Raw genomic sequence first — 24,423 nt, 5'->3', positions numbered from 1 at the left:
ATAATGATTCGGCTTCTTAAAGGGCACCTATTTTACCTCTTTTTCAAGATTTGAGATAAGTATTTTTTGTCTCCAGAATGTGTTTGTAAGGTTTCAGCTCAAAACACCCTTCAGATTATTTAATATAATTTTCTGTATATTGGAATTTTCTGCTCTGAACACAATGTAGCTGTTTTTGTGGCCTGTGCATTTAATGCTAGTTCTCCCCACCATTCCCACGTGCCTGTCTGTGTGTGCCTCAATTTTCTGCTGCGTCTGATAAACAGCACAGTGACAGACATGAAGGAAGCAGATCTCGCGTAACGTTTGTGAAAAATACTACAGTAAGAACTTTCCCAATGATTTTTTTGATGTATTTGTTGTGGAGTTAATGCAAGTCTTTCTGCCACGATGAGTCACATGCAATGTTCACACACACACACACACACATTTAACTTTGCACTGTTTTTCCATTGCAAATGTGACCGGATACCCGTTAATATCCACTGCTGTATGAATTTCCGTTATGTTAATGTATAAAATAAATCTGATTTAATGTCCACAAACCGGGATTGAAGCGTCTTCTTTTATAATTGTTCTGACATGCTGCAGTGGTGATAAGACGGTAAAATCGTTATATTAGCACTATTTTAAAAATGCTTTAAATTTGTAAAACTCACTCTTGATCACATTTGAGTAAGATTGATGATCACAGCGAGCTGAACAGATCTTTTAATCCCAGTTGCTTTGCGCACATCCTGTCTTGTTGATATGATTATACACATTACTACAGAGACATGTTAATACACGCCTGTCAACCAAATTGGTGGGCGGGGAAAACAGCACTCACACATCACGTTGTGGTGGGCTCAAATGGGAGGGATTTGAATCCTATTTTAACGTAAGGAAATTTTAAAACTTATTGTCTTTGTATCACTCCAATATGACTGTGGACACACTATACCTACACACAGTTCAAACAGCTTACAAAAAATTATTTTCATCACAGGTACCCTTTAAGTCTTCATTCCATCATCCAGCGCAACATGTATTAGTTTTGTTTTGCCTGTGTGTTTTTTCTAGCTCTCAAAATGCTGCAAGTCACTGACCTCAGTTTCAGCTAAAATCATCTTTAATGTTCTTCTTCACGTTAATGTTGAATGATGCAAGTATGAGAGCATTTTGGAGTAACTGTTTTGAAGTTTTTTTCTAAACAGTGCATAAATAGCCACAGAGCAGAATGTCTAATATCATGTGTGTTCACTTTTCTGGCGCAGCAGGCATATTATGTATGTTTTCAATTATTCTTTCTCTTGTGTAGGAAAATTACGGCCTAATTATTTATTCAAAACAAGTTATAAGTTAGGCGGGTCTTAACGGGTTTGACGGACAGGTACTTTTCCACCACACAACAGCGCTCATTGGTTCAGATGTCGGAAAAACACAGTAGTCACGCTAAAATTATTCCACAGCTGAAAGCTCACTGGCTATCGCCACGCTCGTAGACCCACCCACAAACTCTCTGATTGGACGCCACAGCAGTGGAAGAGCCAGTCAACTGTCTTTTCACCCAGTGACACTGCAGCTGTATGCCCGGACATGTAGATCTCACAGCGGCTTGGCCTTTTGTTAGCGAGTCGGTGAGAGGAGCCAAGAAAGCCGTAGGAGCCGCATTCATGCACTTAACGTTACAGCGAGGAAAATGATCATCTGCACGAAAAACATGGATTATCGCCTTGGAACCCAGTGTCAGTTTGTTCAGAATCAGGTAACATCTATCACCGGAGTTATTAGCTGTAAACTGGAGCTAAATGTAGACTCTTATTCGGAAGTTTGAAAGTTGACAGTTCATCTACTTAGGAAAAGCTTCGACTCTTTGATGTCGTTCATTCATTAAAACGCTCCTCAAACATATTTATGTGTTGTTATATCTGGATACATGTTCAAAAGTCCCTCTTTGAGAGAAAAGACTCGTCTACAGCAGTAATATCCGTTATTTTCCAGCAGGTCATGATTCATGTAATTTGCAGAATCAAACCGTTTCCATGTCTCTCGCTATTATCCTCTTCAAGAGTTACTAGTAACGATTAACTTTGAGTTTTACACACGAATCAACTGTTTAAATTATCTATTGTTCTTGATATAAAGTTCATTTTTAATAAACAGAAGTCTCTATGATGTAAATGGACAGCCTTGATGTTATTTTAAGTTGTTTGTGCTGCTATTCATCTGTAACCCAAGGCAGATTTAACAAATACAAGCACATTTTGCTCTTTTATTTTGCATTTTATGTCATGTAAGTCTGTGCACATCCATTGTGTTTATGACAAATATCGTCCCATCAGTTAAACAAGCCCCTTTGTTGTGCATATTCAGTTCGGATCAGATGTCCATTGTTTCATATTGCAGTTTTGATATGGACTGCTCATAAAAAGTGTGCATTTTAAAACCCCTAATGTTTAGCTGTTACTAATGATGTGTTCAACATTTTATTCTTAATGAGGAATTAACACTGCAGTCTGGAACAATCTTGAAAGCCTTTGGTGCAGATTAAGCCATAGCTGTGGGTTTACCAATGATCTCAACATACACGACAATAAGCAGTTTTCCTCGATGCTGGCATGTTGAAGTTTTGAGGGATTGACACTTTCCCTATAAACCCGTTGAGCTGTTTATAAGGCGAATCAGTTGTTTTATACATGCAAGCAATTCATTTAGTGTTTAGTATGAACATAAGGACGTTCAACTCATTTTGCATTGCATTTATAAATGCTTCATTTAGGTGTACGCTTTTAAATCTTTGAAATGTTGCGATTAAACATCTCGAAAATGAAAAAGCAGTCGTTCGTATCGCAATTTTCTCAGTTCATATCGCCCGAACACAAAGCCATGGTGGTTTCATCCGCGAAACACGACAAGACATTTTACGCTGCTGTGAGGAAAGATGTCGTTAAATAACATTTCTTCACGCTTGACCTTTTTGGTGTTGTTGTGTGCGTTTTCTTTTTCTCCCGTTTGTGTGATGTGATGCTGATGTACTGCCAATCAAAGTTGTTTTTCTCCTGATTTGCCTGCAGTAACTCATGAACCCCTGAAGGGGCCGCTGTAAAGACGGCTCTGCTCCGCATACAAGAGAACAATAGAGGAATGTGTAATTTAAACATTTCTCAGAAATATGCTCTCATTTGCCAGCCCATAAAAAATCCCCAAGGCTTGTACTTGGATTGTTAACATCATAATCTGCTTCCCTTTTTCAAACCACTATTTTTTTTTGGTAAGAGATAGGCTTCGAAAAAGTGTCTGTAGGTGAGAAGTGGTGTAATATGCGTTTAGTCACATTTTTATGTCCTTACTATTGCACTTTTTTTAAGCAAAGTCAGCAACAGTGGAGAAATCAAACTGTTCAAAAGTGAGTGGTTAATAAATACCTCTATCATTTTCTTCCATTTTACTTGTTAATTGTGCAGTATAGTGCCAGAAAATAACCTATACAATATTGTGTTTTATAATCTTGTTAGGAATATTAGGAATATATATGTATATGTGTATATGTATATATATATATATATATATATATATATATATATATATATATATATATATATATGTATATATATATATATATATGTATATATATATATGTGTGTGTATATGTATATGGCAGTTGCAACCCTTTTGTGTGTAATATTAAAAGAAAAACACTAGATGTCGAATTGGACCTTCTAGGTTGACTTATTTGTATATACTGAATAATGAAGCACCACCTAAATGTAACTACTGCCAAGCTGCTCTTACCATGACACATATTTTGTTTGAATGTGGGCGTTTGAATACCATTAGACAATTTTTATAAGGAGAGTATTTTGGACATTTTTTAAAGGTACCACAAAAATAATATTTAACTTTGAATATTTTTTGTGTGAATTTTATTTATTTATTTCTATTTATATATTTGTCTAAGTAACTTTTTATTGTAATACAAATTTGTTCATATCATGTAATATTTTTTATGTATATCCATTTTGCCATGAATCAGCCATACGTTTCTGATGTTGCAATAAATAAATAAATGAATAAATTGGGGCCGCGTGATTAATCGAAAAGTAATTGAAATCGACTTTCAGAACCTATGATCATTCAAAATTTTCCAGGTCAATTTTTTCAGTTACTTTCCCTACTGTGAGTGGAGTCACGTGACCCCGCTCTGTTTACACTTCTGCGTCGAGCGCAGCGCATGGTCTGGCACAGGCTTCATGCATTTGTATACACCTCACTGTGACTGCACCAGTGCTGACCTCTCAAAAAATGTAACTACACATCGCGGCGACGCATCGCACAAGCTCTGTGATTGGTTGGTTTGGTAACGTTGACGGTGGCGTGGAGTGGGCAAAAAATAAAATAAATAAAAGATTTGTTCATTAATCGTAATCATGTTAAAATGTTCAATTAATCAAGATTTAGATTTTTAGGTCAAATCACCCAGCCCTAGAATGAATACATTACCACTGAAGAATGAAGTAAGATAAAAATGATTAAAAAAACACTGGAAATGAAGACCACAAAGCTGGCGAATTAACATACATGATCGATTTCACCACCAAGACCAAAGACTAGAGTTTCCCAGTGGAAATGTGATTCATCAAAAATCTGTCATCACTTCACTGTCCATCATATGCAAGCTGCCGAATGTATGTCACACTGTCTGCTTGTGTAAATGTCAATCTTCCTGGTTGTCTGACTGCATCCATATGTGGCTTGCCTTGTTTTTCTGTTTGTGCGCTTCGGTGTGTGTGTGTGTGTGTGTGTGTGTTTGCTGCCGGGCTTGTTTCAGTCCAACCCCCAGTGAGGTGCAGCTGGCTGTTTTGTTCTTCCTGGCTTCCAGGTTGGCAAGCCAAAATAGTGTTTCCTTTGTAGAGAGTGAGAGAGAGATGGGCCTTGTGCAATTGCATCTAGGACTTTTGCGCATGTCAAGGATAGAGCTCTCTAGGCCTTCTGAGAATGCAGATTGAATATCGTATCTTGCTCTTATTCTGGACTCAGGCCCTGAACTGAAGCCCCCCCGGTTATTTGGAGACTCGTGTTTAGACCGTCCTCAAATGACAAAAGATGAGCAGAGGCTTATATTTGTCTGTTTTCACTATGTCTGCTTTCTTGGTTGTTTTGGTTTGAGGAATTCCAATATGTTGCACTAGGCATGGGCTGGTATAAGTTTCTGACGATATGATAACCATGGATAAAAAAAAAAAAAAAATCACGGTTTCACAGTATCACAGTATTGTGATTACTGCTCTAAAACAAGTTCTTTAAATGTCTCGGTAAAAAAACAGCAACTTTTTTCCCCTATTGAACACAATATATTTTATTTTAAGAAACATTTATAATACTTTGGAACTAGAGCTGGGCAGATAAACAATATTATATCAAATCGCAATAAAATTTATGTCAACAACAATGATAAGCTCTGCACTTTTTTACTCTATATTGATCCAAGAGCCAATCGCACAGCAGAAATGTGCAACAACGGGAATCTAAAAGTGTGTTGATATTAGAGATGTACTGAATTTTTTTCAGCCACAGAAAATTTATCGACCGAAAATATGTTACGGCATTTAATGGCCCCACTAATTTTTGTGGCTTCAGTCATTGTGAATGAATGTGAATGAGTACTCTTTTAAATCTGGAAGCATTAATAACTTGTATCGAAATTTACATCCTTATCGTTCAATATGGAAAATAACTATCGAGATTGCATTTTTGCCATATCGTTCAGCCCTATTTAGAACAGTAAGCATATCAGGCTAATAATTTAAATAAACAATTTACCTCTGCTATCTTCATTAGTTTCAAAAACACTGATTTCTTTACAAAACACACAAAAAAAAAACACATTAAAAAAGCTCTTGCATATATCTTAGGAACGGTTTAACAAAAAATGTAAGCGGCTTTAAAACCTTTATTTCCAAACAGCGGTAAACCTTGAAACCGGTTATCGTCCCATGTCCATGTTGCACACTTAAAGACATGATCACGCAGAAATAGCATCATTTATTGTTAGCGTCACTTGTGAAAGATGGTTTGAAAAATGTTGCCAACCAAATGGTTTCCATTGTTGGAACAGACCAAAAAAAACAAAACAAATAAAAATCATCAGGATGTCTTTTATAGTCATTGTGTTTGAAATCGAAGGATTTACTTTTGGAGTAAATTTAGCTGGGGGTGGACAGTCTCTATTCCCTGTTTAAGGCATGGTTCAATCCAGATATGAAACCGTACACCATTTACTCCCCATCTAGTAGTTTCAAACTTTTCTTTTCTTTTTTTCTTCTGAACGCTAAAAGATTATTTAATGAATGTTGGAAACAAGTAGACATGGCGATGATACGAGTTTCAAGGTATACCACAGTTAAAAAAAAGTCAAAATTTTCAGTTATACCGTTCCTAAGGTATATGTAAGCTTTTTTATGTGTGTTTTTTTTTGTTTAAAGAAATCAGTGTTATTGAAACTAATGAAAACCGCAGAAGTCAATGATTTAATTGAACTTGAATTGGGAAAAAAATAGTTTTTTTTTATTTTTTATTACATTTAAAAAGAACTTTAGCAGTAATTACAACACCGTGATACCATGAAACCATGATATTTTTATCCAAGGTTATTATATCGTCAGAAACTTATACTGAACCATGCCTAGAAACAAGTAGCCATTGACATCTGGAGTATAAAGAAAATGCTTTTGAATAATGTCTAGCAGTTTAAACTTTCTTCATAATATCTTCCGTTGTGTTCAACATTGTACAAAACACGTTCTCAAATAATATGTTGAGGGTGAGTAAATAATGACGTTTTATTTTTCAACTTGTATTTGGACTTTCGACCAAACACTTCAACTCATTCAAATCTCAAACCAAGAGTACATGCAAATTTATTCAAACCTAAATGCTGTTTTGTTTGTTCATGGTGTGGTCATGCGCTTTTCCCCCTATTTTTAATATCATGTTGTCATGTTTATATATATATTTCTCATTATCTCATTATCTCATTATATATATGCTGCTTCAACACATTGTCTAGCTTTAACACTTATTTAGAAATAATGTAAGACCATGCATGCCGTCACTGTGAAGTAAAACAGGAATTGATGATTGCGGAAAGTGGCACCTTTACTCAATAAATAAGATTTCAGCTGAATTTTAGAGGGACTCGCCAAGAGGATATGAGACTGACTTCCTGTTTCATGTTGACTTGTTGGTAAAGACATGTCAGTGCATGTTACTTATGCTGATGAGGCATCCTGTAATCACAAAAAGGTTTCAGACCTTTTACTACTGACCATGAACCGTGGGCTGGTGATATTTATGAGCATTATACTTTTAAATAACAAGTATAACCAACATCTTTTGTTGGTCAGAGCCATTTAAAAATGGCTCAGAGCATCTGCTGCACTGTTTCAGCTGTGTGGGTGTGTGAGTGGCTCTCAACCTCGCAAATGAGTTGCGTTAGTCTCTAATTTCCCAGCGAGATTTCATTAATTGTTAATTGTAAGTTGTTTTCTCTTTTTCCAGATATACAGAGATTTTTTTGTGTAGCTTAACCATTCAGGCTATGAAATTAACACCACAATAGCATGTTGAATATGTCTATTCGCAGTTGCCTGTTTTTCTGGGTCACCGCTGAGGAGTTTTGGGCATTGAGAACAGGCTCAGGGACATGTGATCTGTTTACCAGGGAAAATGCACTTGTACTAGTGTCCCAAAGAGACTTGTTTGATCGGTTGTTTGAGGCTGACCTTCTTAGACTTGTTTAAATGACCTTTTTTATTGCACATATATGGTCCTCGGTTGACTGTATATGTTCACTTTTATAGTCCTGGAGATTTTTGCAGTGCAAAACACTTATTGCTGCCTATAAGGGTATGCAATACTGACACATTGTTATACCAATAATGACAACTAAACATTTTTTTGTTTGGGTGACTATAAAACTGCCTGATGGCCTCAGCAAGTTCTTGCTTTGAGTAATTCAGTCATCAATTTAAATAATTTGTTAAAATGGATAATTCATTTAGAAATGAAGCAAGTGACTACTTTATGAACGAATGTAAAAAAACATTAATACAGGAATGAAACCATCTCAAATGTATATTTTCAATTGATCAATATACTGGATATTATTGTTTATTTTTTGTTTAAATAGTTACTTTACGATAAATAAATTCTGAATTTCTTAAAACAATCCCTCTAATGAACCAATTTTTGAAAGTATTGTTAGGCCTGTCACAATAATCAATATATTCACTTATCGTACAACACATGGATATGACCTCAATCATTTTTGGTGATGCAATGAATATCCAGTCTTACATTGCTAAAACTAAATTTTAGGCCTTAAATATAGTCTTAAATTTACCAAAACATTGTGTTGTAGACACATCATTTTAAATAGGTCTTAAGTTTCCCATGTATATGAAAAGCTCCTCAATCAGGCCCAAAGCATCCAATCACCAGCAATCCATCTCAATAAAACTTTTAACAAATAGTTACATTTTTTTAACTCCATTTACCAATAAAGTATAATTATTTTCCTTACAATAACATTTGTTTAAAAGTTCTCTATTTATTTATGGTGAGGACACTGACCTGGACACTTTAGCTAAAAGAAATGTTGTATAAAAAGTGCATCTATAAAGCCAGTGTTAGCTTGTTTTGACACATTATTAATAACTAAATTTGACACTTATTTTTTATGAGGATAGTAAAAATCTTTTCCTCCTAGTGTTTATTCTCGTATAAGTCTGAATTTTAATTAATAATGGTCTTAAAAAGGTCTTTAAAAAGTCTTAAGACTTAAAACCAGCAGAAACATTGAAACCCATTGCGCTGTTTGCGCAACATCTCTATCTTTATTGGAGGCATCATTGTCTGTTTGGTTAAAAAAACACTATAGTATTTACTATAAATTACTATAGTATGTATTCATATGGGTGTCTGGCAACTGAAAATAGATTTGGTTGCAAATATTGCAGTCTCTGTTACTTTTTAGCTTACATAACATTATGATTCCAATGCCTAATTATTAAAATGGTTAAAATGACTGTTTAAATTAAATATTCTTAAGAATAAAATATTATTTGTTCTTTGGATGAGTGATATTATATTGTCATTCTGGCAATATATGATGAGTGGCATAAAATTACAATAATATCATTTATCGCAATATATCATACAACAAAATAATATGTATCATGACAGGCCTATGTATAGTGCATAATTTTAGTAAACCATATGTGTGGGTTATGCGAACATAGGTCTTTTATATGCTTGAGTGTATTTAAATGCCTGACTTTCTAGGTAACTGTAATATTAGTCCATGATGCTTTGTATGGTATGTTTTGCTTGCACATATTTCACAAGCCTCGTCTCTCCTGAATGACATGACACCTGTGTTTCAGGCTGAAACATATCACAGCTTTCAGCGCTGGCTTGACACAGATCTGTTTCTCTGATAGAAGAGAGCGTCTTTGTTCCTCTTTCATTAGACTGCCTTTTCCAAATCAGTCATCAAGCAGCTGTAATGCCATTTTTAAATAATCTTAATAATAAATGTTAGACATTAAAATACTTCAGTAAACATTGGTGAGGTTGACCCCAATTTTCCAAATAGAGGACAAACCACCGTTTGCAGCTCAACACAGGAACTCCATTTCATTGAAATTGGGTTTAGAAACAAATATTGACTGAAGATTTAGTCTAGTGTTTAAGTTCATACCCTTTCATGACTGTTTGCGCGAGGAACCTGTCTGGAGGGATGTTTACGATGTCCCACAGAAGTAAAGCTCTGTGATCTTTGTTATTTCATGGTGTCTCTTGCACAGGAATGGCGTTTTCTTTCTTATCTGTGGAAGTGCTATCTCAGCTGTCCTCTAGAGCTATTTATAACCCTCTCCTTTCTGTCAGCCACTGTATGAAGAGCAGACCAGTCCGTAGGGCAATTTATTACTCTGATATTTTTCCCCCGCAATCAGCACTGGAGAAAATCAGCAGACTTTCAGTTGGCTGAATAACATCCAATTGTTTAATGCCATATTAAGTGCTTTTCGGAGCCACAAATCTGGTCTCAAAGGGATTTTAGCCACGATACGTGCTGTGCTATCAGTGGGAATCTTCAGTTCTGTCAGGAAGACTTACTATAACCCTGGAGACATTTTGGCTAAGGCTCTTGGTTGTCCCACATAATTTTGTAACAAGATTTCAGTCAATACGTGACCACTTTCATGTTTGTGTTCAGTCAGAGCTCAACCTCTCGTCTCCGCTCTCAGAAAGTGTAACTGACCCCCCTTTCGCCATGACTAACTTCAGCCAGACCCACAGAGCAGTGGTTTACTCGAAGGAATAACTGCTGCCAGTATGGAGGCCTCTCTCTCTCTCTTTATTACACATTAGCAATGAAATCCATTAGGACCGTGTGATAAATCAATATCTTTTGGGAGAAATTAATAAGTTCACAATATCTGCCGTCAACCTAAACGCTACATCTATATACTTGATGTAATCTGAATTGGAAATGTAAGAAAGATTTTAACTATTAAAAACATTGCGTCCTTATTTAGAATAGCTAAAAATAGGGGGGTGGGATGAGTCTAAAGTTTTCAAATGGAAACATAAATTAAAGGAATGCTTAACAACATGACATATGTAATAATTTGTTTTAATTGACATATATAATAACACATCTATGTATATCTAAGCCATTATATTGATGTATATTGTTTTAAGTCTGTGTTGTAATATAGGCAAAGAGTAAAGACGCACATTTACTTTAACATAGTCCATATAAACTGGCATATTGTCAGAATTAATAAGGATTTTGCCAATCTAAGTTGTGAAATGTCTGCTGATAGAGTTCTGTTTTTATTCATGTGCTTACACAGATCTTGTACTTACATTAATCTCCCGCAGAGATGATAGACAACTAATTTCCACAGAACTTTAATTATTGACATGGTTTTAAATGAGTTAATCTTGTTCAAAGGTACATTTGATGGCTGTGTCTGAACATCTGAGCAGCAGCCCAGTGAGTGAACAGACTTTATAGTGTTTTAGGGAGCATTTGATTAGACCGAAATTGGATGAGATGATGAAGTGTAATGTGTCATCATAATCAAACTAGCTACTAGATTAAGGGCGTGTGTAGCCTTTTTGCGTAGCTGAAAATGCCAGCGCTCTTCTAAAAATGCTCAGCTGTGTGTAAATATGAATGCTTTGGTGGACACTTGCCCTAATGCTATTCGCAATAAATATTATTTTTGTTTGTTTGTTTTCGCAACCCTTGTAGCCTGTTAAAATGTAGTAGTTCTGCAAAAATATTTTATAAACATGTACGCTTGAGATTTGGTTAGAAAATAACTAAAATGTTTCTTCTATTGTAGTCCTGTGAACTCCATTTTCATCAGCTCTCTTTCTGTTTGCTTCAGTTGTTCTCTCACTTCTCTCCAATCTCCTGTTTCTTCTGGTGTTGGCTCTCTGTGAGCCGCTGAAACAGGAGGGGAGTGGGCAGGATTTCCATAATCCCACAGTCAGACACAAAGCGCTCACAAGGCCTTGTTTGGCCTTCACAGTCAGCATTTATAAGCAAGAAGACATGAATCAGCAGATTTCTTCAAAACCGATAAAATGATGGCACTAGTAACTTGGATGTATATTTACATTGATTAAGTGCCAAAACTGAAGTCCATTTGCTAAACATGGATGACTGAACCGCAACTCCCAAGATGTGCATATTATTATACACTGGTATGGTGTCCGGTTGCTGTTTTTATAATCTAGGTGTATTTTAAGCATCTTGGGGTGTGAAAGTGGCAGATTGAGGTCGACAGACATCTGTCTAGTCTGTATACTAAAGGAGGCCAAAACAGCAGTGGCTCACACTTGGTGTGGAATGTCTATTAGTGTCTCTCGATGCCTGCAGGACCCGGGGCAGAGGCTCTTTTTGCTGCTATTTTTTAATAATTCTTTTTTGTTTGTTGGGAAACTATTTTAAGGAATGCTGCTAGCATTAGTAAGTATTAATCTGTTAATATTAATCTAATTAAGGTGTTACCAACTTTTAAAAACAAAAGTCCTGTTTGCGGTACACTCAAATGACATTTTGTTGTTTGCTCAAACTACTTATTTAAAATGAGCTGAAACAACACCATTCCTGAGATTTTGGGGGGGGTGAAAACTTGATTGTTTTATGTTCAATCTAGTTAAATTAGTAAAAACGGAGTTAACGTCATTATTTCATGTTGCCTCAAGACAAGTCATTTGTGAGGCATTTTTCGTGTATTTTGCATTCACTTAACACTCCCTGTATTTTTTATTTGTATCATTTTTATGTCAGTTTCTGATTGGTGCGTCTTGTTTTTTTTACAGGTGATGGTCAACTCTGAGAAAGAGCGTGCCTCTCTCTTGTGTATGAAGGCTCTGGCCAACAGGGGGCGTCTGGACAAGGTGTCCCAGCAGATGGCCTCTCACCCGCAGTACCTGGAGAGTTTCCTGCGCACACAGCACTACATCCTCTATATGGATGGCCCATTGCCCCTGCCCTACCGCCACTACATTGCCATCATGGTAAGAATGAAATGACCACGCTTGTTTAAAAAAATGAAAATTGCCTCTTTTTTTTTTATCCAATACATTGGAGAACATAAGAGATGTTTTATTGGTCTTGGTGTGTTTGAAAAGACTTAAGAGTCTTTAGAGTTTATTCTTAAAACAAATGTCTGTCAATATGGTATGAAAAATAAATTTTCTATATAAATGATGTTGATTTTTCTGAGCAGATGTTCTTGTTTAAATGATAAACTCAAAAATCTGTTGTAATAAACTTTTTATTGCTTGTGATGCATGTGATAGGGCTGGGCGATTTGGCCTAAAATCAAAATCTTGATTAATTGAACATTTTAACTCGATTACAATTAATAAACGATTCCACTTTTGAAAACAAATTAAATTATGGTCAATGTTTTTCATATTTAAAGTACAAAATAAGCAGTATCTCCTCTAAATAAAATACATGGTTTCCGCTACATTCGTTCTCCCGTGGCGGGGCGCCATGCCAAAATTCATCCTGTCACGGCACTACAGCTTCTCATTCAAAACATATAATTTTTTTAATAGCCGGTGATAATCGCACCAAAACGTATAACGGATAAGTGAATTATAACAGCACGAACTTTTCTGTAACCGTAGTAGTGCTGTGCGTCATTTGTTTAACCCTTTAAGGTTACGTGCTGACTGACAGGTGCGTGATGCGTGAGGCTAGCAAACACGACGTATAGCTGTTTCACTTTACTTCAGGACGCATTAATGGCGCTCTGTCGGTCTATTGGAGACATTCATAAATATTCCTAGCAAATCTATTAAATGTTGGAGACATACTCATTACATCAGTGTTTTTCAACCCTGTTCCTGGAGGCACACCAACAGTGCATATTTTGGATGTCTCCCTTTTCTGACCCATTAACTTCAGGTGTTGGAGTCTCTTCTGATGTTATGATAAGTTGATTCAGGTGTGTTTGATTAGGGAGAGGTTGAAAATGTGTACTGTTGGTGTGCCTTCAGGAACAGGGTTGGGAAACACTGCATTACATAAACGCACTAAATCGCACTTCAGCAGCGTTTTTTGAGAGCGCAAAAGAAGATCTGCGCGCACTTAAAGCGGCTTACATTTGAGTCGGCGTGCAAGAAGGTTTGTGCACGAGCAGAGGAAATCGGCGCGCAAGCAAAGAGATCCGCATGCTCGTAGGCTATTACATAAATGTGATCTCGACTTCTAATACTGCGCTCAGGACATTTGTTATTGAAATAACGCCACAGGTAGTTGGTAGATCTGTGTAAAAAAGGCCTGCCGCCACAGCTGGAAAAAATCCTGGAGGAAACACTGAAATAACTTTTGTATGTCCTGTAAATAATATTTTAATCTGTATTTCTTGCATCTTCTGTGAACAAATATTTTAATGTAAATAATAATTTTAATATAATGGAAAATATGCTGTCACAAGGCATCTCTGGCGCAGCTTCCAATCATCGTCAATATAGTGCAAAGTAACACAAAAGTACCAAACAAACCTATGTAAATTGGTTAAACTGTCAAATTGGTACAGTATCCTAAAACATCAAACGTTGACTCATATTCCCGTTTATTCAGTAAATATTCTGTACTTCTCTTAAAAAGTCAAATATTTACCTTCATTAAACTTGTAGAACCACTGACATCATGCCGCACTTCCTACAAATCTTCAAACCCAGTATAACGTACCATTTGTTATTGCTTGTTTCAGGCTGCAGCTCGGCATCACTGTAGGTACCTGGTGTCTCTCCATTCAGCTCAGTTTCTGCGTGTTGGCGGAGACCCGCTGTGGCTTCAGGGCCTGGAGGCGGCACCAGCTCGACTACAGCACCTCGATCATATCAATAAGGTCCTGGCCCATCAGCCCTGGCTCACCGCTCGCTCGCACATACAGGCTTTACTGAAGACAGGAGAGCAGTGCTGGTCTCTGGCTGAGCTGGTGCAGGCTGTGGTTCTGCTGGCCCACTGTCACTCCCTTTGCAGTTTCGTTTTTGGTTCCGGTTCTGAGTCAGACACCACTACCACTCCCAGAGTGCATCACGGCACACCCCCTGGATACTGCCTCTGTGATGCTGCCAATGGCAACACAGCTCTATCACCACCTACTTCTGGACCCATGGAGAAGATGCTACGGAGAAGGGTAAAGATGATCATTCACAACAGTTTCAATGATGGCAGTTCTGAGAAGTTACAGAGTTTAGTTGCGCATTCCTGTTTCAAATTGCACTTTCATCTTACAACATCTGCGTAAAGAGTAATGGGAAATAAAGATCAGGCTTTATGCTATCGATACTAACCATTAAAAAAAAAAGGTTCAGCCTAAATGCATATGCTTGATATTAGCTCCGGACATCCATAAAAGCATAATATCTCAAGGAGTTAGTCGAAATAACCTACCCTGCCTGGGAGATGCTTTTTGCTGTCATTTGCCATTTATTGTCTGGTTTGAACAGTCAAAATTGTAAATTTGTAAATGGTATCGATCATTTCAATGTGGTCATGTCATTGGCCCATGAAAATTTCCTGCTTATTATCCAACCATTTCATAACTTAATGCTAAAACGGCTTACATAGCATTATTTATCATTATGAGGCTCTTTTTGCATTTTCGGAAGGTCTAGAAATTAAAAATGTAAAACAGGAAATTCATTGGAAGCATTGTTTTTGTTTACATCCCTCAAAATGGTCTATAGTGGAGACTTTTGAGGTGATCAAATAAAGTACAAATCTACCTTTTTTATTTCCTTCCATCACATAGCAGATAGCAAATACAGTATATGTACATATCAGGGGTCTCAAATCTCACACATTTACCATGAGACGCACTAATTTCAACCAATTCTTATGGTTTCACGTCACACCTTGTTATTCTCAAGTGTAATACCCCTCCATTCTTCATCTTCACCACCCACCCGTCACCCTATCCCCCCATTAGATCTGTTGACTTTTAATTGTCCCAATATCTGAAGAAACGTTCAGTCCCACCCCACTCTCCCCCCAACTTCATACCCTTGAGATTTGAATTATTTCATGCTTGATTGAACTTGTTTAGATAAAACTTCAAAAAGTGTAAATGCAACAGCTGAGTAATATTGAATAAGAAAGCATTTAAGGTTAGGGGTAGGTGTAGGGTACCCTATTATTGAAATTCTGAAATAATTTTCATATATGCTTATGCTGAAATGCAAAAATCTGCCATTATTACCACAAAGTATAATGTTATCTAAATCCACTTATTTCAAATAAAAACACCACTTGTAGTTTGAATTAAATAATTAATATTTCCACAACATTTTCACATTCCTAGTACAGCGGTCTGAACTCAGATTGTAATACAGGCAAGTTATGCTTGATTTGTTTTTAATGCTGGGTTAATTTTTAGTCCCTAGACTCCAGTTGCGACGTTGGTTGCCTTCGAGAACAAATTCATAAATCACAGGATGAGATCAAGGAAAGAAAGGGAGACCGACTCCATTCACAGACGCTTCTACATTCAGGTAAGATATTCACCCATGTAATGCCAGTGTTTTTGTATTTGTGCACAATTCGTTTCTGTTGTTTTGACATGAATAGAATATATTGATTTCAATGGAAGATTGTGCCCTTTAAAACCTGGATGCCACTTATTCAAGTGTGTAATGTTGGGCACTTTATGCACTCAACTGTGGCGGATTTAATTACATAGAGAAGGAGGCGGGGCTTTCAGACTCCAATGTTGATGGACAAACTAACCTTATAAAGTTCATTCACTAGACTGTTGAGTACGTAGTGCGTCATTTGGGAGTTGGGACACAACTCTAGTTTCCCAATGCTCCTGTAAACAGGATGTGTAATTTTGGATTGGGGTGAATGTTTAGCGAGTTATTTTTACACTAGCGTCTTTTCTTGTGCATATATCTCTCCCTCACGACCCTCTTTCGTAACCTGCCTTTCTCTTTCTCATATACACCTCCATATTAGATGTGGAGGAGGAGGAGGAGGCCATGTTTTCCACCGACCCCTCCCGCTTCGTCACAGATCCAGAATTCAGCTACCAGGAATTTGCCAGACGAGAGGAGGACCATTTCCAAGTATTCCGGGTGCAGGTGGGGACTGAGACTCTGCAATGGGTGTCAACTACCAAAATTAGTAGCATAAAAGGGTACTTGGGGTCAGAATTACGACTCGTACCCTCCCTTTTCAAGGCTGTCAGTGCTTAACGTTATTTACAAAACCTTTAAAGGAAGCTTTGAGCTGCTCTGTCACGTATACATTTCATTCAAGTAGGTCTCCTACATTTGATTGTAATAGTGATTGTGTGCAACTTCTACAGTAAAAAATGTAGTTTTTTTGTTCAAATTTAGTTTGATTCCAGCAAATCAAAAAGTTTGGGGATCGTATTAAAGAAAGCTTTACTTAAAGGTGCAGTAGGTGATTGTCTTCAGAAACATTTTTTGTTGTGCTGGTTGAAAGTCTCTTCACATTCCAATAGTAATGATTAAACTAAATGATCTAAATGTGTATTATATTCTGGATGAGGTATAAAACAAAAAATGTTCATCAAATTAAAAATTGTTGGGCCAACAATTACCATAATTCTGATAAGTAGCCCAAACTGTCTGTCAACAAATGTAGATTTGTACATCTGTGCAGCCGTTCACGCAGATCCGCCATTTGCACGTACACAGTAGTCGCTTTAGAACAAATCGTGTGAAAAAAAAGAAAAGAAAAAAAGAATAAAGCGCATGAGAGAGTGAGACCAGCAATCCTTGAATGCATGAAATATTGCACATTATGACAAGTTTTGCTTGCTACACAACTGAAAACGTGCTAGATATATTACAGTTTTTCATTCAGAATTGTAGTATTATAAAGTACTATGCTACGAAGATGACAGAGACCCGTTAGATCATGTCATTCGCCAGTTAGAACATTTTAATGTGCGTGTTTGTGATATCAGGAGGCGTGGCTTTGAACGGCAGGGAAGGGACTGTGTTTCAAAGATATGCTAATGGATGGCATTTTGGCAGATCACCTACTGCACCTTAAAATTAATCAAAAGTGACCACCAACGTTTATAGTCTTACAAAAATGTTTTACATTGAAATTGTCTACTATTATTTTCCAGTGAAAGTGGTTGAATGCTAAACCGCACAATTGCTTTCAACATTAATAATAAATGTATATTCTCAAATGGAGTAATGGCTGCTAAAAATTAAACTCATATTTATAGTATAATTAAAGTAAAACTGTTATTTTAGAATATCTTTCACACTATTAATGTTTTACTGCATTTTGTTTACTGTATAAATACAGCCTTTGTAAGCATAAAAGACTATATCATATTTATGATAAACTTTGGAACATTAGTGTATGAGTACATGTCAACATTATTAAAACCAAAGATTTTCCCTTTATATTTTTGAACTTTCTCATGCAAACACAGAAAAAACATTTTATACAAAACATAAAAGTACTTGTTTAGGCTTCTGGACTGAACACAAATACATATTCGCATTGGCATCATTATTTTTGGTAAATTTGGTTTTTTTTTATAGATGGTTATGTTTTTTATTTTTTCTTATTATTTTTTCAAATAAGATTATTTTGATTTTTATTTGCCTTTATTATGATAGGACTATATGTAGACAGGAAGTCAAGTTGAAGAGAGACAGAGGGGACAGAATCAGGAAAGCTACACTAGCTAGACCTTGAGCTTGGGATGCCCTAAAGTGCAATAGCACTGAAATTTATTTTTAATTTAGTTTTGAAGCCCACAAAATGCTTCTGTCATATAAGTATTTAAAAAAAAAATAACACTTGAAGTAGCTCAACCCATAAACACTGGCTTTAAAACCTCTTAGAAACCTCTGTTTAAATAAATGGGCATTTCAGTTGAACGATGCTAGTGATGTATACAGTAAGTTATGCACTTTATCAATCTTTAAAACACTGTGGTAAAGTTGAAGTCATGAATAGATTATTTATTCATATGAAAATCTTCTGTGCAGGACTACTCATGGGAGGATCATGGCTTCTCGCTTGTAAACCGGCTCTATTCTGATATCGGGCACTTGTTAGACGAGCGATTCCGCAATGTGGCGTCGCTTCCTTTCCCGCACAGTCCTGATCTCAAGCGAGCCATCTGGAACTACGTTCATAGCATCTATGGCATCAGGTGACACGGGGGGAGCTACGGTTCCCTTCTTTTTCACACTTTGGTTTGCATTGTGGTTCTAGTTCTTTCTAAATGCATAAGCAGCATGAAATGAAACATAAGAGCTCATTTCATACCATGCTTTCAACTGCACACCCCTACATTTCATTTTCTTGTGACTCCTCAATTAATTTTTAACATGCTGAAAAGGGCAAAAAACAAAGCACTTACATCGATATGTTTGCCCTCAGATATGATGATTATGATTATGGGGAAGTTAACCGGTTGCTGGAGCGTGGACTGAAACTTTACATTAAAGCTGTGGCCTGCTATCCTGACTCCGGCAAGACCCCGCTATGCCCTCTGTCCTGGACTCCCATCAAAGCTTCAGAGAAGGTAGTTTCTGTGGGATGTGTACACCTCTGTATCACCTACTAAAAAACTATGGTATTATATTTGATATTCAAAGCCTCTATAAGCTCAATCAAACCTTTATTGCAAAAAACCTGTTGTAAACGATGCACTACATGCCTTCTGTCATCTGATTTTTATTAGTAAACAAGTTTTGTAATGTTACTAATATTTCAGGCTAAACATTTACTGGACTGAAGCAGCTTATGTTTGCTTGATAATTATTAAAAAATGGTTTACTTGTGATTAAATGATACAGCTTATATTATTATATTATATTATATTATATTATATTATATTATATTATATGATATGATACAGCTTATATTATGACGCTAGGTTTTGAAGAATGTTTCTTTCTGTCTGTCATCATTGTATTGCAATTATCTACTGCAGTTATGCACTGCTCCCACTATAAAAAATACAGAGCTTCAATTAGAAAGTGTTAAAGAGCCCCTATTACGGGTTTTTGAAAATGACCTTCCACACAGTGTGCAACACACCTCTAAGTCTATCTTTTATTCAATTAAAAGATTCGACTCAGAGTCCTTTAAATGATTCTTCGTCCGGATCTTTTGCCAGTTCGTATCGACGTTGACAACCATACCAAATGATACCAAGTGCTGGATACAGTAAAACATGAATGTGCCTTTCCACTCAAACACTAGCAGAGGACGGGTGTGTGTGGGACTGAAGATGAGTGAACATTGAGTGAACGTTCTGGTGATTTATGCAATAATCTACCCTGCAACGGGGGATTCGTCAGCCGTTTGTTAAAGGAAGGATCAGAAAACTATTGATGTATAGGACTTTGTCAGAGCTTGACAGGAACTTTATCAGTACACAGTTCATAGATCAGTTTCTTCCTCCATTTCAAGTGCGATTAAAATGGTTGCCTCCTTTTTTTTTTTTTTTGCCGGTAAAATATGTATTTCATTGTGTTTTGTTACTTGTAACCGCTTCAAGTGGCTTGTACTGTATCTGTTAACTCTTTATATTCACATATCACGTATAATCCACGTTGAAAGCGCGACGCGTGCCGCTTTTGTGCATTTGTGAGCTAGCGATCCTCTGCCGTTTGTCATTGCCATTGCTACCATCAGCCATTCCTACACACGTATTGCGGTCAATTTTCAAAATAGTTCAGCTTTTGCCGCTGTGTGGATTAATACTGAATGTGTGTCGTTGTTTTTATTGATGGTTAAGAGTAGAGCAATATGCAGGTGTTTACTGCATTGCTTTAATCCACTCCTGCATTGGGCTCACACATACACCCTGCACTTTGACTACTTTAGCAATGTTGATAAGCCTTAGTGGGCGATTCTCTCTGACTAGTATCCGAAATCACATACTTGCATATTATACAGTATGCTAAAAACAGTGTGCGAACCGAGAAGCATGTCCAAATTTATAGAATTCGAAAAACAGCATGCGAGAAGTACCTCGATGACTTACTACTTCTGGCGAAATTCTGAAGTGCGCATCCAATGCATGCTGCGCTATCCCATGATGCCCCGCGAGAGAATTCATGAATGGGAGTGAAGCGACGCAACTTACGTAGGTTGACAAAATGGCGGATGTAGTACGTCTGAGTTCCATTCATACTGTTTAGAACGTACTTTTTTAACAGCGGAGTAGTACGTTAAAATTCAAATGCAGTACCTACTGATTAATAGGCTTTTTCGGAAGCAGTCCTTGTCTCACGCTGAACGCAGAGGACCAATCACAACAGACTGGGTCATTGGACCAATCAGCGCAGATTAGCATCGCGTTAAGGAGGAGTTTGGGAACAAATGAATCTCTGAACCAATTATATGAGAGTCGTTGGGATAATTAGGTAAAATATATGCATATTATAAGAAAATGAATGTGCTTTTTGACCTTGCATGCATATCAGCCTGTTGTTGAAGACCTCCAAAACCAAAATATGACCTTTTCTAATGCATAATAGGGGCTCTTTAAAATAGTGTTGCTAGCAATATAGTAACACGATATTTCTATGTACTTTACATTAGTCTGCTAAACTTTTAAGAAGTTCTCATTGATTTACTCTACATAATAAACTTTCATCTTGCCTTCCTGTTAAGCAGGACTTTTCATCATGATTGTCAAAAGCTATGTAGTTCAGTAAATGTAATGTGACGGTATGAAAAAAAATGTATAATTGACTTGAGCTGCACCCTGATTGGTGGATTTTCAGTGTAGCATAATGGATAATGTATTCTTTCTGCACACATTTCACTAGATGTTATTGGTTTAAAATAAAAATATTTGTTTAACAAAAACGTATTATTGGTAAAAAAAAAATCAATTTCCCATTTGGAAAAAAACGGAATGTAGTTTTTACTTTTACTTTGTTTCTCTGTTGCGTTTTAATGTCTATCTTTCTGCCATTTTGTCTTCAGGTTCATGTGAATTTGTTAGTGATGGAGGCACGTCTGCAGGCCGAACTGCTGTATGCGCTCAGAGCCATCACTCAATATATGATCGCATAGGACTCGAGCATTCGGAGCACCAGATGGACATGGTACAAGGCAAAGAAATACAAGCAGAGATCTGTCTCTGTATCTGTTGTCGCTGAGTTTACCAGTGTGATGTAAGGTACTGCTGTGAACCGTTTCTTTGCCAAAGGTGAAACTTTAGAAGAAAAAAAAGTGCAAAGCAATCGCTCTCACTCCTACTGTCGTTTTGCATGTTCTCTTACTTCATTTTGTTTCTGTAGTCGTCCTTTTGCGTGTATACTTTCTAATTTTCTACCTTTTTTTTAGTTTCCCAGATGGTTAATGTGCAATTATTTTTATTCAGTTGTTATTAATACTTTTGTTTAATTTCCTGTTGCTGTTTAATTGAGTGAGAGACGTGTCCAACTGTCCATTTCCAAGGTGATCACATTCTGGAAAGGTCAAAGCCAATTGAAGTCATTGTTTACAGAAATGAGTGATTGGACAAAGGCGCTCGCTTAATGTGGCTTCCAGCTACTTCATTTGAATGTGGAATAGTGAGACCAGAGCAAAAGTTTGGAGAAGGTTTAACAGATGTAACTTTCTTTTTAAATTGAGCACTTTTTAAGACAGAATCTTTCTTTAGAATATATCAATAAGCTTTCGGCTGTGGTTTCGTTCAGCACACAGCAAGCAGTTTTCGATTAGCGTTGATGTTGTTCATCAAAATCTTTTCTTTTGGGTGCTATGGAGATTGATTATGGGTGCATTTGTAGGATCCATAGTAATTCATCTCAGCAAGCATCTTCCAATGTGAAGATCTAAATTCAACCGGTTCAAACCAGTGAAGTGAAACCTCCTTCAAGTCTGTTTCATGGTAGTGTCTTCAGTGTTCTTTATACGGATTAGCCAAATGAACACAGTATGTATTCAAACTCCATTGCATCATCTGCTAATTTGGAAAACAGTTCAAGCAGGTCTTTAATTTTGAGAGGTCGTCCACTTAATTGGATTTTGAAAGGGTCAGTGAAATGTTCACTGGTCATTGTTAATTTACTAAAAGAATGGATCTTCAACAGTTAGAACTTCTTTTAAAAGATTTTACAGTTTAAAAATTAGGTCACGTTGTGAGGTTGAGGAGTTGTTATTATTATTATTATTAATATTATTGTCAGAATAAGCTTATAAAATGGGATTTTATAGTCAGCACGCTGGTATAGGTCAAATGAAGGACTTCTGATGAAACTATTAAGATGCGTAAAGGTTTGCGGTCAGCCTGTCGTCATCTTTCCCATAACTGACCTGCATAAACTATTATTATTATTTTGCACTGAACCTTTTGCACAAAGTGTGGTTACATCTGGCAGCTGTCATTGTTACAAACCGTTTGGAGAGGTGCTCACTCCTCTAATGCCATAAATATATACAGATATATTCAATGTCCAGTTTTGTTGACAAGGCCAAATACCTGTACTGTGTTAAACTCTCATCGGTCTGGTTACCAAATTACAGTTATCAGAAAGAATCAGGCAACCCCTATGGTTGGTTTTGTGTGTTTATTTTAAAACATTGCATTACTTTTGTTCCTGTTGCAGTTATATACTCTTTCTTTTTTTTTTTTTTTTTTTTTTTGAGGAAGGTTGATGTCAGTTTGCTCTTGTCTGGATTGTTTGGATTAAGATACCACGGTATGTTAATAAGCAAAAAACGTGTACAGGAACCGCAGTCTGTGCTGGGAGCACGGTGCCTTTTGACTACTGATGAGTCCATGGCTCATCAGTATGGCGAAACTGGAATGAAGTCTTAGCGAAGCCTCACGCTACTGCATTCATTCAAGCTGAGAACGGATGAGGAGCCGAGGAACATTCATCATCCTGTAGTAAACATCTAGAGACATTTGTCAGGACTGCAGCGTGCCCATTCTACCTTAAGCAGGACTGTCTTAAATGCTTGTTTGTGGATGGTTGTCCCTGAAGCGTGGACATTTCAGGATGGTGCCTCAGCGGTTGAGACTGAATGAGCATGGCTTATTGCCAAAATGTTTATTTACCACGTAAATGTAGGAACTTTAAAATTTAAACTGACCAAAAAGAAAAAAAAAACAAACAAACCTTGAAAAACCAAGCAAAAAAAGAGAAAGGTTTTGAAATGTGAAAGCTTATTTTTTCTATAAAGATATGCAATATCATCTATATGTCTTGTTTTTATTGAATTTGTCTAAGACGGGTTTATTTGATTTCAGGTTTATTTGATTTACCAAATAATGTTTTGGTTTAATTAGCCGATGCCACTTTGCATTCCAGTGTTTCTTAAAGGTGTTAAAGTCCACTGGTGCAATCCTGCCAGCTAGTGGTGGCTCTCTGTTTACATTTCTTTTAGCATTTTTTTTATTAAACAAAGACTATTAAGATGAAGAAAACAAAAATGGAGTGAGTGATGTGATGGAAACAAAATGTTCTCTAATTGTAAGTTAAGAGCACATGAGTTGTTTGCGATACTTCAAAGCTTGGAAAATTCAGCTGATTTCCATTACTATTTAATTCTTTTTACAAAGATAGCTGATGCTTTAAACAATTGCCCCAAAGCTAGAGCATGTACCTTCTGATCTCGCTGCAACATGAGATGATTGTCTTTTTGGGGGTGTTTTTCAGTGCAAAAGTCTATAGATATACCTAAATCAGGATACACTTACCTGGAAAGCAATTGGAATAGCACTTTTTGTTCTTATATAGGCATAGACTATTTTGTTTAGTTTCTCTGAGAGTAAGACTTGTTACATTTTCATCTCCAGTAAATGCAGTGCTCAGCATATATAAGTGCACCCCTCACAAATCTATCAAAGCTCTACA

General features: G+C 36.7%; 1 protein-coding gene across 1 annotated transcript; it reads left to right on the top strand.

Annotated features, from left to right (window-relative positions):
* The first annotated feature begins 1,564 nt into the window (after positions 1–1,564).
* On the top strand, positions 1,565–23,762 carry sesn4 (sestrin 4). Its single transcript, XM_056472358.1, has 8 exons — positions 1,565–1,747; positions 12,388–12,585; positions 14,298–14,726; positions 15,969–16,083; positions 16,547–16,671; positions 18,577–18,743; positions 18,974–19,118; positions 21,539–23,762. Exons 1-8 carry the CDS (start codon positions 1,682–1,684, stop codon positions 21,626–21,628), a joined length of 1,335 nt encoding a protein of 444 aa, XP_056328333.1. The 5' UTR covers positions 1,565–1,681; the 3' UTR covers positions 21,629–23,762.
* The last annotated feature ends 661 nt before the right edge of the window (positions 23,763–24,423 follow it).

Source organism: Danio aesculapii, chromosome 14 (genome assembly GCF_903798145.1).
Source record: "Danio aesculapii chromosome 14, fDanAes4.1, whole genome shotgun sequence".
NCBI lineage: Eukaryota > Metazoa > Chordata > Actinopteri > Cypriniformes > Danionidae > Danio > Danio aesculapii.
Note: the sequence above shows the minus strand (reverse complement) of the source record. Positions and strands in the feature narration are given on the sequence as shown.